The sequence below is a fragment of the Chrysochloris asiatica genome, unplaced genomic scaffold (assembly GCF_000296735.1).
Source record: "Chrysochloris asiatica unplaced genomic scaffold, ChrAsi1.0 scaffold00138, whole genome shotgun sequence".
Classification (NCBI taxonomy): Eukaryota; Metazoa; Chordata; class Mammalia; order Afrosoricida; family Chrysochloridae; genus Chrysochloris; species Chrysochloris asiatica.
The window spans coordinates 1,147,928-1,164,929 of record NW_006408656.1 but is presented as its reverse complement, the minus strand read 5'-3'; the positions used below and the strand labels follow the sequence as shown (position 1 = coordinate 1,164,929).

The 17,002-nt window shown below is 40.1% G+C and overlaps 1 protein-coding gene across 2 annotated transcripts in view; it reads left to right on the top strand.

Annotated features, from left to right (window-relative positions):
- NCKAP1L (NCK-associated protein 1-like) overlaps nt 1-17,002 on the top strand; it is a 75,766-nt gene that overhangs the window by 31,155 nt on the left and 27,609 nt on the right. For both annotated transcript variants that reach the window (XM_006869921.1, XM_006869922.1), the window contains 4 exons: nt 5,655-5,800; nt 6,101-6,232; nt 9,627-9,845; nt 11,697-11,827. In XM_006869921.1, the coding sequence (XP_006869983.1) occupies nt 5,655-5,800; nt 6,101-6,232; nt 9,627-9,845; nt 11,697-11,827 (628 nt within the window). The remainder of the gene's footprint in view (nt 1-5,654; nt 5,801-6,100; nt 6,233-9,626; nt 9,846-11,696; nt 11,828-17,002) is intronic.

Sequence of the window (17,002 nt, the reverse complement as noted above, 5' to 3'; positions counted from 1 at the left end):
GTCCTCTTTTTTTTTTTTTTTTTTAAGTTAAACTTTTTAGTATAGTGGTTATGAGTCAGGCTGCTAACCTCAAGGTCAGCGGTTTGAAACTACCACCCGTTCCATGGGAGAAAGATGAGGCTTTCTGCTCCTGTAAAGAATATAGCCTCAGAAACCTTATGCAGGGTTTCTATGAGTCAGAACCGACTCCATGGCATAACCACCACCACCAACATTGTGCATTGGGTGGAGGTTTACAGAACTGATCAGTTTTTGTTTTTAAAAAGAAAACACAGTTTTATTTTGTTGAAAAAATATACAGTAAAACATAGACCAACATGTACATTTCATAACATTGATGACATTCTTTGAGTTGTACAACCATTCTCACCCTCCTTTTCTGGATTGTTCCTCTCCCATTGACAAACTCACTGCCCCATAGACTGCTACGTAATCTTTTGAATTCCTGTTGTCAATTTGATACATACAGTTCTTAAAAGAGCAAAATGCTCAGGCATACATTCTAGTTAAAGCTAAACTGTTTGGTCTTAAGACTTTAGGGGATGTTTTAGGTTAAAGAGAAAAGAAAGATTTTAATAACATTTCAGGTAACTGTGAATACATTTCTTTAATACTACACCAAAACCTGACATGGTAGCTTCTTAAAGGTGAGCTAAAATGAAGTCTCAAACCACATTAATATTTTTTTTGTACTATTGCATTAAAATAAACTGGTGTCACAGAGAGTGGATTTTTAGCTGTGCATAACTTTGCCATATCATTTGGAAAGTATTGCTTCACTAAGTAATGCAGAACTTCTAAAGTTGGCATATGATAATAAGCAAGATCAAAAAGTTTACATTTGCCAATGTCACCACCTCTCATCTGCTGAAAGGCTGCCAAGTTCATGGTTATCCATAAAAGCTTGCGTTTTTCTCATGATAGTAAATACTATCAGTTGTTTTTTGAAGTGACAATATTCATTTGAGAAAATGTCGTCAAAATGCTTATGTTTAAACAACCATTGGTTGTTAGTCATTCTTTCAAACAAAAATGGTCTGTAAAAAGTGGCTAGGTCTACTCATAGCTCAGTCACACATCTGCAATTAAACTGTATTTGGATGTGCAGCAAAGCACAGTAACTGTCCATCTCATTTGTCACATGCATTCTAAAGAGATGTGTACTCTAGGGCCAAAACGTAATAAAAATAATTATGTCTTCATCAGCTATATTCTTAAGTGAAACTGGCATTTAAAGAAAAAAAAATACACATAAGTGTTTTAAATTTCAATTTTAAAATGTTAGGTTTGGGCTAAGATCCGAGTAATTTTGCTCAATGTATTTGTGCCATGAGTGCAAATATCAACACAGTAAAAATGGAAATTAATGTCTTGTTGTTGTTGTTGTTGTTGTTAGGTGCCATCAAGTTGGACCTACTCATAGGGACCCTAAAGCGACCCTATGCACAACAGAATGAAAGACTGTTTTTGGTCTTGGGTTAACTTCACAATCGGTGCCACGCTTAAGTCCACTGATGCTACCACTTTGCCAGTCCATCTCGCTGGGGGTCTTCCTCTTTTTCTCTGACCCTCCACCTTACAAAACATGATATCCTCCTCCAGCAACGGGTCCCTCCTGACAATATGTCCGATGTATGAGAGATGAAGTTTGGTTATCCTGGCATCCAAGGAGCACTCTGGCTGCACCTCTTCCAACACAGATCTATTTGTTCTTTTGGCAGCCCATGGTACTTTCAATATTCTCCTCCAACACCATAACTCAGATGCATCAATTCTTCTATGATCTTCCTTATTCACTGTCCAATTTTTTTTTTTTTTTTGCATGCATATGAGGTTATTGAAAATGCCGTGGCTTGGGTCAGGTGTACTTTAGTCCTCAAGCTGACATCTTTGCTCTTCAACACTATAAAAAGGTCTTGTGCAGCAGATTTGCCTAATGTCTTAGTATTATTATATCTTTGAATTTTACTGAGCTGATGTTTCACAACTACTTGTGGTTTTGGTAGTTGTGATATCACTTTAATTATTCTAAGTAGCTTTTAACTTTAACTTTTTAGTTCTTCCATGACCCACTCATAGGGCCATTTAGTTTCCATGAATGTATTTATCTTTCCTTATTTTTCTTTATTGATTTTTTTGGCTTCATTCTATTATGATTAGAGAAGATGTTTTGTATGGTTTCAATATTTCAAAATTTATTGAAACTTTCTGCTGTAAAATAGTCTATTTGCTACTATGGAGTGGTGGGCTTTGTCTGTTGATGTTATTCAGATCTTCTGTTTCTTCATTCACTTTCTTTCTAGCTCTGTCAATCTAGAAATAGTGTGTTAAAATCTCCAAGTATTTTTATAGATGTACATCCTCTTTTAATTCTAAGTGTTTTCTTTATCTATTTTGGGGTTCACACTGCTTGGCTAATTGATTCTTTTATTCTATAACATTGCTGCTCCTGGTCCCTGCTTATTACTGTTTGCTTGGTATTGTTTCCCCATCCTTTGATTTTTAACCTGTGATGCCTATGTGTCAACATAGACAACATATGGGTGGGTCACATTTAAAAACTATTCTGCCACTATGGCTCTTGAATGGCTCATTTAGTTCATTTATAGTCACTGTAATCACAATAGAGAATTTACTTCAGTCATTTTGTCACAGATTTTTGGCTTGATGAGGTTGATGGCTTCTTGTTCCTTTTTATCATTAATGCTGAGTTTTTAAAAACAGATTTCCCCATTTATTTAGTGAGTCTTGGTTTCCCTTCTTTACTTTGGTGAGTAGAGTTACATACTTTATGGCTACAATAAGGTTTACAAATTTAACATCTACATTTACAACGTTATATATTGAAACCACCTCAATTTCCTTGGCGTGTGAAAATTCTGTTTCTACACCCATCATTCCCTTTCTTGTGTTAATGTTACTGCCAATTACAGCTTTGTATCCTGAATTCCCTGTAATCACATTTTAAGTTCATTTTGTTTTTGTATGTGTTACGTGTCAATACTTTGAGATTGGTTGGCTGGTCTAGTTAGTTTTCTTTCTGGAGAGCTCCCTTTGATATTTCTTGTAAGGTTGGTCTAGTAGTTACAAATTCCCTTAATTTTTCTTTAAAATGTCCTAATTTCATCCTCGTTTTTGAATGCCAATTTTTCTGGATGTATTATACCTGGTTGACAGTTCTTTTCTTTTAAGACTCTGTATATGTTACCCCATTCCCTACTTGCCTGTGTTGTTTCTGGGGACGGATCAGTTGTTCATTCACAATTCATACACATTTTATTTCATGTCACTGATTGCAATCCTCACAATGTAACATCACTTATCCCACTTCCTCCTTGTGTTTATAATTCCGTTCCTTTTTCTTTCCTAACCCTTCTGAACTTTGTCCTTGGGTAAATGTTACCTTTTTGGTCTCAAGTGGTTAGTTATTTTAAGGAGTGCGTACTTCCCTAGTGTCGTTGTTCCCCTATGGACCTGACTATTGTTTGACTGAAAACTTAGTTATGGGATGAGTTCATTTCCAGACCTGAAGGGTGACTCAGGGCTGTAGTCTCAGAAGTTTCACCAGTCTCCATCCAATTAGTAAGACTGGTCTAGTTTGTGAAAATAATACTGTTCTTATATCATTTTCTCTTGTAATTTTTATGGTACCAATTTGAGTAGCAAATATATAGCATTCTACTGTATATTCTGAGGACCTCTGGTAGCATAGTAGTTAGACTCGGGCTGCTAACCTCAAGGTCAGCAGTTTGAAACTACCAGCCATTCTGTAGGAGAAAGATGAAGCTTTCTGCTCCTTTGAGATTTACAGCCTCGGAAACCCTGTGCAGAGTCACTATGAGTCGGAACCAACTCCACGGTACTTAGCAACAACAGCAATATATATTCTGAATCTGAGCACATTCTACGATAATTTTTTTATTAAAATTTTGATATATTAGAATATGATTAGATTAAGGTGACTATATATATTGATCCTTTCCCCAAATATTGTGATCCTTACATAAATTAAGACTCCATGTTTTTATATACAAACCAGTTATCAGTTGCTATTGAGTCACTCTGACTCACATGTGTCAAAGTAGAACTGTGTCCTGTAAGATTTTTTTTTTACCACCCTCATTCTGAAACTAAGCATACTTGTGAAAGCTTGTAAGCCAGCCACTTCATGCCTTTATAGCCTCCACATTTTTTTTTTTTTTTTTAAGGTTTTTATTGTGGATTGAGTGAAAGTTTTCAGGGCACATCATCGGTTTCACATTCAAACATTCATATACCTTGTTTCATTACATTGATTATAATCCCCTCCACATACCATCAGTTAACAGAGTTTCTCTCTATCCTCTTTAGCTTTTTTTGGGGGAAAAACTTTGCCTTTTTGGAATTTACAGTCTCGGCTTTTAGAGAAGGTTTTTACATTTATCTGTGGGTATCCAGGGCTCATGTATGGAATTACTAACCAGCATAACTGAATAATCAGATAAGGGACATTTTGCTATGTCTGCTAGGTGGCTAAAGTCTGATCCTCAGAGCCTATGGTTTGGACGGTCAGCAACGCTTGGGCCCACAGGGACTTGAACTCCTGACCGGGTCTGCACGGTCTGCATCAGATTCCCCCTTATTTATTATTTGTTTAAGGGATGCTGCCTGTCTTAGGCCGTCAGTGCGAATTCCTCGGCCGTCAGTGCGAATTCCTCAGTCTTACCCTTCATCGAAACTCATTGCAGCATGGCAATGGCTCTGTCTTAGGTTGTTGAGGTTCCACATGATCCTTGCCCATCTCTGGCCACACGTCCAGCATAAACAGCCGCCATCCAAAGAATAGCCTCCACATTTTTTATAGTCATTGTCTAGATGCCCATCCCTAACAACCCAGTGCACTGATGAAATAAGCTTGTTCCATGATGCAAAAAATCCTTTCATTCTGGTTGAAGTTTTGAGCAGATGCATCCATAACTGGCCCAGCAGATCTTGGAAGCCACTGTTTTGCTTGGCTCTTTTATTTGAAGACACCCTAATTAGACTAAAGCAGGTGTATTACTGAGAGAACTTGTCTGCAGCCATCCACTGATTACTATTTAACACATTTTGTTTAGAATAAACCCGGGCATGTATGAACTGGAACCCGAGTAGCAATACTTTTTGACCTACTCTTGTGTGTGTGTGTGTGTGTGTGTGTGTGTGTGTGTGCATGTGCACCAAACCAAACCAAACTTACAGTTATCAAATCAGTCTGATTCATAGTGACCCTATAGGACAGGGTAGAACTACTCCATAGCATTTCTGAGGTGTGGCGCTGTAGGATAAGCACTGGACTGTTAACTACAAGATTGGCGATTCAAACCACCAGTTGCTCCTCAGGAACCCTTGTACAGGGTTGCTGTGAGTCAGAATTGACTTGCCACACTTAACAACAATAATAAAACTTTATAAAAGCAGATTGCCTGTATTTCTCTCACAGAGCAGCTGGTAGGTTTTAATTGCTGGCCTTTTGGTCAGCATACCAACACTTAACCCATTGCACCACCAGAGCTTCTTTTGTCTCCTGTTAAAGATGGCCTTTATAATACTGTAATGCTTAGTGCCAAATAGGTTTTCTGTTCAGAAACTAACCTTGTTTCTTCATTCACCTGTTCTTGTGTTTGTTTGTAAAGCTTTTACCTAAGCATTGTGCCACTACCATCAGCAAGGCCAAGAACAAGAAAACCATGAAGCAGAGGCAGGTTCCCAGAAAGGGAGAGCCTGAGAAGGACAAGCCAGGAGCTGAGAGTCACCGGAAGAACCGCAGCATTGTCACCACGTGAGGACCTTGACTCCAGAGGGTCAACTGGGCACTGAATCAAAGAAGGGGGAGACGGGAAGAGGGACGGTGATACAGCAAAGAATGTGGAAATGACAGTGGGGGAATGAACAGATATGGAAAAGCACTTAAATGTGAATTTTCTGCTTTGCATTTGATGTTAGCATCAGTGTGTGCTATTTTAGGCTGAGCATCCCTAGAAGATTAAAGGTCATGAGTCTGCAGATCCTTCCCAGATACTAGTTGGCAGTACTAAACCTGTAATCAGGGCTTATTTTACTTTCTCAATTTTAAACCCAGCATGGACAAGCTACACCTCAGTTTGACGGAATTGGCACTGACAATGAATCATGTACACAGTTTTTCTGTGTTTGAACATAGTATCTTCCCTTCTGAGTATCTCAGCAGCCACCTGGAGGCCAGACTCAACAGGTATTGCTCTTTCCTTGTTTTCTGTGTTTGCATAATATGGTAGTTCTTAAAAATGTTTTCTTTCAGACTCATCTTGGCAGTTCTGTCATTTCCTGAAAATTCTGATAGAGTCTGTCTCAATAAATAACAAATAATAATAAAAAAACCCCACCCAAATCTGTGTAAACAGTTTTGATGTAGAATCAGAATTGATTATTACTGGTTTTGTAGACTGAACAGTACCTTTGTTGTCAGAAAATTTGTATTGATATCCCTGTCATTAGCTAACCTGGCTGAGCCTTAATTTCCTTTCTTATGAAATAGGAATGATATTTACATTACAGCCAATTGACAATTAAAGATAAAATTAATACAGTTTCGTACATCTAATAGGCCTCAGTAAAATGAATTCCTTTCCTTCTGCTTTGCTCTTCTTTCTTTTGCCCCCACTGTCCCATGTAGGAGAAACACCCATAATACTGGAATTGGGCATTGTCATCGGAAATCAGGGGCATGGGAATGGAAATTATTATAGATAATCCTCTAGTCTTCTATGTTTTGTTTTGGGAAAGTAGTGCATTCATTCAGCAAATATTTATTGTGTGCCAGCACTGTTGCAGAAGCCATTGATACAGCAGAATACAAAACAAATAAAACTCTTTAACTCCATGAAGCTTGCATTCTAGTGGGGTAGATAGACAAAATAAGAAAGTAAAATATATAGCATATTGTAGTGATGAATGTGAATCAGAAAAATAAAGCAGGGAGATAGGAAGTGTGTGAGTATATGAGTAGATATGTTGCAATTTTACATACATACAATTTTACATTGATCACCAGCCATGTGGTGATCAGGGCAAAGAGCATTTGAGGCAGAGGAAATAACAAGTGAAAGGTTCTGAGGTGGGAATAGACCTGGTATGTTAAAGGGACCTGGAGGAGCCCAATGTGGCTGGAGTAGAATGAGCCTGGGGGAGACTGGTCAAACATGAGGTCACAGAGGGTGAGGAAATTGCAGACTATATAGATGCTTATGTGTCCTGGTATAGCACTGTAGGATCAGCACTGGACTGTGAACTACTGGGTCTGTAGTTAAAACCCACCAGTTGCTCCTTGAAAACCCTATACAGGGTCGCAATGAGTCAGAACTGACTCGATGGCACTTACAACAACAACAAAATATGTCATTGTAAGGACTTTGACCTTTCTTCTGAGTGAGTTGGTAATCCTTCTGAGTGAGTTGGGGGATTTGAGCAGAGGAATAATAGGTTCTGACTTACTATTTCAGCAAGATCACTCTGGTTGCACTAGGGGGTCAAGGGTGGAACAGGGAGATCAGTGAGGAGTCTGTTTTAATTGTAGGAAATCCAGATTTATTTTAAAATGAGGATTTTACTTATGTGATCGTAACATTAGTTAATATTCATTATGTACATATTAATGATATGGAAGGAAGTAACTCAGAGTCATATATATTGTCAAGAGGACAGTTTGATAATTGTTCATATGCAGATCTTTAGGAGTTGGTGGTAGGTTCCATGCCTTGGGTATGCTGTTTGAATTTTCCCTGAATATCTCTGACACTTTTCTTCATTGATGTATTTATTCCCAAAGCCCCATGGTTGACCTTGAGGTTTGAGCTCAGTGAAAACTCTTAGATTTGATTTGTCCCCAGTCTGTTCTGTTTTCATTTGTTTCAAGTGGTACCTAAGTGGTACCTCCTCTCTTTTCCCTTGCATTTGGTGAGTAGGCCATCCTGTTCCATTCTCCTCCTGCCATAAAAATTTTCTAAAGCAACAATAAAACACCTTCTTCTATAGGAAGAACATGATAAACTCATTCATAAAAAGTCCAGTTGCTGTTAAGTCACTTCTAACTCATGGTGACCCCATCTATGTCAGAGTAGAACTGTGCTTCAAAGAGTTTTTAATGAGTGATTTTTTGGAAGTAGATTGCCAGACCTTTCTTCCAAGTTGCTTCTGGGTAGACGTGAACCTTCAGAACCTCAACCTTTCCATTGTCAGCCAAAGGTGTTAATCACTTGCATCACCTAGGGACTCATTCATATTGAGAATTAAAACTGACTGCCATCAAATGATTTCTACTTATGATGACACTATAGGACAGAGTAGAACTGCTCTAGAAGAGTGGACAGTCTCATTTTTCTTCCATGGAGCAACTGGTGGGTTTTGAACTGCCACGAAGGTTCCTTACTGATACGCAAGTGACAGGCAAAAACTTGGAAGTGTGTTTTTTCTCTACTATTTGCATTGAACAAGGAAAAAAGCCAGAGGTCAAAGTTGTTGTGTGCCTGCCCTATAAGGTTTCCTAGACTGTAATCTTTATGAGAATACATCACCCAGGGAGTGACTGGTGGATTTGAACCTCTAACCTTTCAGTTAGCAATCTAGTTCTTACCCATTAAAATCTCAAGTATCTGTGGAAGGTGTTTAGAAAGACTTGGGGTCCATGAGGAGGGCCTTCTTGGTGTGTGCCTGAAATATTACGGTGTAGGCAGTTACATAGCTGCATGCCAGCCAAGCTTGCTCTCTATCCAGTTCTGGCTCCCTTGTCCACTTGAGTATTACACTGCATTCCCAGGGATTTCTGGGTGTGATTTTCCATTTCTGACAGTAGTTGGAACAATTTTTTTCCAAGGAGAGAAGACAAATACTGGCATTGAAAATGTAGGTGGTGTGAGCCCTCAGGACTTAGAGTCAGATAGAACTTGGGAGCCCAGACCTTTTACTGCCTGACTGAATTTCTCCAGAGGAGACAGATGAGCATAGTGGTTAGGAACAAAGTGTTATTGGATTAAGTCCCAGATCTGCCACTTGCCAGCTGTGTGATCTTCAGCAAGTGGTTTAATACTGCCTTGTCAATTTCCTCGTCTGTAAAATGAGAATAAAAATTGTACTTGCCTTATTGGGTTACTCTGAGGTTCAAGAAAGACAGTAGCACACTGACATCAAGTTGATTCTGACTTATAGTGGCCCTGCATAGGGTTTCCAAGACTAATACATCTTTATGGGAGTAGACAAAGTCATCTTTTTCCTGCATAATGACTGGTGGGTTTGAACCAGTGACCTTGAGGTTTGCAAGCCCAATGCCTAACTCATAATCCCACTTTTTTGTTGCTGTTGTTGTTAAGTGTCATCAAGTCGGTACTGAGTCATAGCAACCTTATGCACAGCAGAACGAAACACTACCCAATCATGGGCCAACCTCACTACTGTTGCCACACAACTAGTTCTGAATATTTAGTCACTGAAAATCTAATGAATAGTCCCACTAGGACTCCTTAAGTGATACATTGCAATGTAGTAAAACCACAGCATAATGTGTGGAACACAGTATGCATTTCATAAATGTTGTTATGTTTATCATTATTATAATTATGATTTTTATCACCCAGAGCCATCGTGTGGCTGGCTGGCTACAACTCTACTACCCAGGAGATTTTAAGGCCTTCTGAGCTGTTGGCAGGAGTCAAAGCGTACATTGGGTTCATACAGTCACTGGCCCAGTTTTTGGGTGCAGACGCTTCCAGAGTCATCCGCAATGCCCTCCTGCAGCAGACACAGCCACTGGACTCATCTGGGGAGCAAACTATCACCACTCTCTACACAAATTGGTCAGTGTTGCTTATCTTCTCCCACTCCTTACCTCCCTGTTAGTGTGTGCTCCTTTACACGGTAGGACCTCAGCGTCCAAGAAAGTCCAAGCATTTTAGCTTCCATAGGCATTTGTTGTTGTTGTTAAGTGCTGTCAAATCAGTTCTGACACATAGCAACCCTGTGTAGGGTTTCTGAGGAGTGGGTGATAAGTTTGAACTGCTGACCTTGTGGTTCAAACCACTATTGTGGCCGAGTGCTTCTCCTACAGTGACACACTAGGACTCCTCCATGATCATTGCTGTTGTTAAGTGCCATTGAGTCAGTTCCAACTTATAGCAACCCTTTACAGGGTTTCCGAGGAGTGGCTGGTGAGCTTGATCTACTGACCTTGCAGTTCAAACCAATCTTGCAGTCCAGCACGTTAACCCAAAGTGCCATATAAGGACTCCGGGTCTCCCTAAAATGGAGGCTTATTTCTGCTTGAAGGTTAGAGTAGTAAACTGAGGCAAATGCTGATCTCTGTGTATTCACTGAAAGGCTTCCTTCTCACCTTCTTTTAACATCCATCAACTTACCCTGCAACAGTTTAGTTTTTTTTTTAACCCTGCAACTGTTTGACCTCTTTCATTTTAATCTCTAATTATTAACCTTCTTTTTGAATTTCAAATATTTTTTCTTCCTCTTTCTGAAATTCTCTTATTTCTCTTTTTACCCCAACTTCTCCTTCTGAAGACCATTCGGTGCACCACCATCTCTCTATCTCCTTATCCCCACGTCGAGTCTGACAGGCTGTTCTTAATAAGGAAGGGAACTCGTCACTAAATCCGGAGGAGGTGGGAATCCTAACGATTTCTTTTGAGATTTTAAGTAATGGAAGGGAGCCAGATTTCTACCTCCCCAAGCCACTGGGCGGCGCTCTTAATTCAATATCAACTCAGTAGGTGGCTGGCTGCAGTGATGAGACGATTGAGCAGGAGATTAGAATGAAATGTTATTCGCAAACACAAATACCAAATGGGCCAGGCAGGTATTGTAAACTAGGGGGAGAGGGTGTGTCCCTCTAAAGGAGGTAGCAATCACTGAGTTCCATGTAAATCTTTTTTTTTTTTTTTTCTGTAAAATTTCTCAGCTCTGAAATGTTGACAACTAATTCTGATTTTAAAAGGGAGAAAAAAGACACATGTAGCAATTGGGCTTGGCCTACCTGCAGTTACTTTGTGACCTTTTAAGACACTGAGCTAAGAGCTAGAGCTAGAGCTAAGAGCTAAGAGCCAAGAGCTAGAGCCTGGTTAAGTGGCAGGGGTTGAAGGAGTCCTCTTCTGTCAACAAGACTGGATCCCTGCTCCTCTCAGCTTGCCCAGAGGTGATAGGGAGTGGTGGTCGGTATTGGGAGACTGGATGACCACTGTTCATGGGACTTCTCTCTGCAAGAAGTTACAATTTTAGATTGGCTTCCAGGATTCCTGGATACTCAATCCAGTGTTCTCATTAGAGAGGCTAAATATATTTCAGAGGAGCCCAATTAGTGGGAATTTTTTTGTTGTCAGGACTGTCTTACCTGACAAAGGGTGAGGGGAGGAGTACATTAGTTGGAAAACAACAGGGGCGGGGGAGAGGCATACAGTGCATTTGACAGTGTAGAGGAATACTCTGCAGATTAGAGGTCAAGTGGAATTACATTTCTGCCAATTGTTTTTGATCTAACAGCTTGGGATGTTAATTAGAGCTTTGTATTTTCTTCTTTGAACCTTTTCTCCCCACTCCAGCTTAATTTAGCAGGTTTTTGCCTTCTGACCCCAGTTGTAGTGGTGGAAAACAGTGATAGAAGGAATTGAACACTAATCTGTGCACTCCTGGCCAATCTGTAGGTACCTGGAAAGTCTGCTTAGACAGGCGAGCAGTGGGGCCATCATCCTCGCCCCAGCCATGCAGTCCTTCATCAGCCTCCCCAGAGAAGGGGAACAGAATTTCAGGGCAGAAGAGTTCTCTGACATCTCTGGTGAGTCCAGGGCCTGGCCTCCTTGACAAGGAGCTGGCCCTTTCCCTTTAATACAAATTTCAGCTCAAGACCACACCTAAAATCTCCTACCCTCTTAGAAGCACACTCTATACTCTGAGCATCTCTGTTAGACTTCACCCTAGGGAACATAGAAAGGGATTCTAAGCTAGAATTGAGGCGTGGTCTAGGGGTTAAAGGTGGAGACAGAAAATGAGGGGAGTTGTGGGTACTCAAGTCCTGAAGGGTAGTAAATAGTAAACTCTTCATGTCTACAAAGAATGAAGAGTAGGGCATATAATGAAAGGCAAAGGATGCTGTTGTGGTTAGGTGCCCTCAAGTCAGTTCCAACTGCACATATGGCAGTTGAAAATACCATGACTTGGGTTAGGTGCACCTGAGTCCTCAAACTGATACCTTTGCTCTTGAACACCTCAAAGAGGTCTTAGGCATCAACCAAGTGGTAGATAGGTATATAGTGGGGACAAAAACACTAGGAAGATATTCTTACCATTCAAGATCAAAAGTCAACATTTACCTAAGGACAAAGTTCAGAAGGGTTGAAAAGGAAGGTGGAATGGAAATAAGAACCACAGGGAAGAAGTTGTTACTGCGTGGAGGGGATTGCAGTCATTGAGATGAAACAAAGTGTATGATCTGTAGAATGTAAAATCAATGCTCCTTTATAAACCATTCAAATCACAGTAAAAAAAATTAGGTGCCAGAAGAAGCTAAAACAAATGGAGGAAATGAAGGTGTAAAAGAACTGAACAGAAAATTTCAAAAGGGCAGCTTGAGAAGACGAAGTCAAATATTATCCAAAAAGTACAAAGATATGGAATTAGAAAACCAAAAAGGAAGAACATGCTCCGCATTTCTCAAACTGAAAGAACTGAAGAAAAATATCAAGGGCCATAGTCTGGGGTTCCTCTAGTCTCTTTCTGACCAGTAAACCTGGCCTTTTCTTTGTTTGTAGTTGAGTTTTGTTTTGCATTTTATCCTACTCTATCCAGCATGTTCTAATGTGGTCCTTTTCAGAACACTTGGTAGTGGTAGCCAGGTGTCATCTAGTTCTTCTGATCTCAGAGTCGTGGAGACTGACGTTCACATGCTCCATTGGTCCACTGGACTAATTGATTCTAAGTAGCTTCAATTTTCTTTACTCTTCTTTCTTACATGCATGGAGAGACCAGTAGTTTCTCCTAATGCATCAAATCTCATCTTGAGATGGTCTCTGAATTCATGTGGGATATATTCATGATCATATTTTGGCTCTTTTCAACTTGTTTTAATTTTTTTCTGCTTCAGCCTGAACTTGCATATGAACAATTGATGGTCTGTTCCACAGTTGACCCCTGACCTTGTTATAAAAGATGATATTAAGCTTCTCCACTGTCTTATCCCACAGGTGTAGTCTTATGTGTATTCCATCATGTGAGGTCCATGTGTATAGTTGTTTTTTATGTTGTTTAAAAAAGGTATTTGCAATAATAAGTTGTTGATGTTGCAAAATTATATCATGTGATCCCCAGCATCATTTCTATAACTAAGACCATATTTTCCAACTACTGATTCTTCTTGTTTGTTTCCAACTTTCCCATTTCAGTCATCAGTAATTATCAATTGCATCTTAATTGCGTGTTTGATCAATTTCAGACTGAAGAAATTGGTAGAACTCTTCAATTTCATCATCACTAGCTTTTAGTAGTTGGTGTCTAAATTTGATAAGTAGTGATATTAACTGGTCTTCCTTGTAGGTATATGGATATTATCCTATCATAGAGAGCCTTGTACTTCAAGATAGATTTTGAAATGTACTTTTTGACAGTGAATCCAATGCCATTCCTCTTGGATCTGTATATTGCAGCATAGTAAACCATATGATTGTCTGATTAAAAAATGGCCAGTACCATTCTATTTCAGCTCACTAATGCTAGGATATTGATTTTTATGCTTTCCATTTCATTTCTGAGAACTTCCAATTTTCCTAGATTCATACTTCATACATTTCCTATTCTGATTATTAATGGATGTTTTACAGCTGTTTCTCTTCACTTTGAGTTGTGCCCCAGCAGTAAATGAAGGTACCTAAAGTTTTGCTCCATTCACATCATTAAGGTCAACTCTACTTTGAGGAGGCAACTCTTCCCCAGTTGTATATTGAGTGCCTTCCACCTGAAGGGCTCATCTTGTGGTACCATATCTGACTGTGTTTAGCTGCTATTCATAAAGTATTCAGTGGGTAACCATTCAGAAGTAGTTCACTTCTCCTTCCTAATCTGTCCACCACTCATCTGACAGTTTGTTATACTGTAATGGCTTGTGTTTAGGCTGAGTTTTCTAGAGAAGCAAAATCAATGAAACATATATTTGTGTGTGTGTGTGTGTGTGTATATATATACAAAGAGAAGTTTACTATTAAGAAAATAGCTTACAATTGCAGAGTCCCAGATCCAAAGCAGAAGAGAGGGAGCCTTCCCTGTGTGTCCATTATACTGGGAGCAGACCACACCCCCAAGAAAATATCCCTTTAATTGATAGCCACCTTCATAGAGTTAATTATGACTGTATTAGGTTTCATCACCTTGGGAATAAGCACATCTCAACTACTAAACGTCTGGAAATTCTGGTCTAGTCAAGTTGACACAAAACTCTTAACTATTACAGACCACCCTTAACAACTTGACACCTATAAACTATATGCATAATATCCAAATAAAGAATGTTGTAAAGCCTAAGAAGATAAAATTAAAACATGTACAACTGAAAATGCACTGGCCCCATTTACATCTTATATGTCACAAATGAACAAAGCAAAAGTTGTTGATGTACACATACAAAACAAAACAAAAATAAATGTTCATTTAAACATCCAGAGAACACATTCTGCAAGACAGCCTCCAGCCAGTAGGCACAGTCTGTGGGCCTACAATCCGAAGCTGCTCTGTCTCTCTGTGCCGCTGCCTCTGCCATTGCTGCTTTTCCAAGCAGGAATCCCAAGCTCTACTGTTGCTCCTACTTCTTGATGGTCTTGGGACCATCTGTTCCTAAAAGGAAGGATTAACTACTCCCTGCTTTTAGTTACACATCTTCTACAATTACAGTTTTTCTTTTTCTTTTTGGTTTCTATTGTGAATTAAGTGATAGTTTACATTGGAGAACACCAGTTTAACATTCATCCTATTGTATTTCGTTTCATTGCAATGATTACAGTCCCCTCCATGCATCATCAAACAACTAAAGGGTATACCCTGCAAGCCTGTCCCCCGGCAGTCACACACAGCCCCTCTTCCTCCGTGAGTCCAGAGTCCCCAGCCGCTCCATATTTCCACATTATCATCTCTGCCTCCATTTCTGGTGTCACTGCTTCTCTGGGTCCCACACTCCGTTCTTCTTGCTTGATAGTCCCAGGGACTTCCGTTCCTGGACTGCAAAATCAACCACTCCCCTCCTTTTGTTACAAAACGTCTACATTTACATTTCCGACCCTCATAGTCAGTCCTGATAGCAATTATTCACTATTGTACCACAATAGTCTTATCCCCATCTCCTTTCATCAGCCCCTTCCCAACAGATTGGAAACCACTCAATAGAGAGTCTACCTTCCTTCGCCTCCTCTGGAACTAGGCTCCCTCTTGAAAGCTTGTAAGCCAGTCACTTCTTACTTTTGTAGCCTCCCCATTCTGGGTAGCGATTGTCTAAGTTGCCCATCTCTGTCAACCCTGTGTACCAAGGGGGTGGGAATGATCCTTGCTGTAAAGATTTGTTCCCTCTTTTGAACTACTACATCCATAAGTATAGGCCAACTTCATCAAATTGTAGTGGATTACTCTTTTTTTTTTAACTTTTCTTTCTTCTTCTAGTTGAGTTCCGATCATCCAGCCATTGAAGCCAGGTCAAGTGGGTACTATCTGCAAGTATGGGTGTTCTTGTGCATCTCCCCTCACTTCATATCAGCTGGACACTTCACTGTCCTCTGTAGTCCTCTGTGGCCATGTAACTGTCTCTGAGCCTAGCAGTCCCTGGGTCTTGCCATACTGCTGGCCAACCAGATCTTAACCCGGGTTCACAGGAGTCTATTGAACGTGGTCAGACGTAACTCACAACTTCATTGCTGTTTTTCCACCACTTCCCCTTATCGGTGACCAACGTGGTCACCAGCCAGACCACATGCCTGCTCGTATATTCCCCTTGAGTCTTAGTTTTGGAAGAGGGTTTGCTCTGAGGGGACCTGACCACTTGCCTTGATGGCTTCCGGGCGAACAGCTTGCTTGTTCTTATAGTAGTCAATCATACTACTGTTACTGTTTTTGATTTTTCCTGCCAGTCTTTCTTTCACAAAGTATCTTCTGTTCTTCTAGCACTCCAGGCTGGTCTACTTGTCCTTTCAAGTGGAAATTTCCCACCTCAGAAGATTCTGGATGGGCTTGAGGATTCCACCTATGGTCTTATGCAATGCAAAGGCTCCACAGGAAGTCTCTTTCACTGGGCAAGTTCTAGCCCCCTTTAAGGTGTTCCAATCAGTTATAGGCTGAAGATGGACTTACAATCTTTCTATTGTGATATTTCTGGCTAGTTCTTTCTCTCCCCTTCAAGTGTCTATTATACATTAGTAGGCAAAGGAAACCAAGCTTCAAAAGACCGCCAAGCATCTTAACAATATTTCCCCTCTTTTACCGGATAAATCATGCTTCAATCCCTGTATCCCAGAGCCCTGTGGTTCCAAGGTTGTCCATACATCATTATTTACCTCTGTCCCACTTAGCCCATGCAAACCTGCCTATCTGTTTTCCCATCTGCCTTGTTCTTTCATTCTCCTCCCACTTCTTGTGAATTGCTCCCCCTCCCAAGCTATCTTGTGTCTATTCACTACCCTGTGCTCCATCTTCCCCACCCTCTCCTCCCCTCCTCCCATATATCCCAGTGATCAGCAAATACTTTTTTTCCTTTCCCCTTTTAGGGTGGGTTCTTTTTCTTAATCTTTTACAATAGTGGTCCTATGCAGTATTTCTCCTTTTGTGACTAATTTCTCTCAGCATAATGTTCTCAAGTTTCATCCATGTTATGAGGTGGCTTGCAGCTGCCTTGTTATTCTTCAAGGTAGCATAATATTCCATTGTGTGTATGAACCACAGTTTGTTTATTCATTCTTTCATTGATGAGCACTTAGGCTGTCTC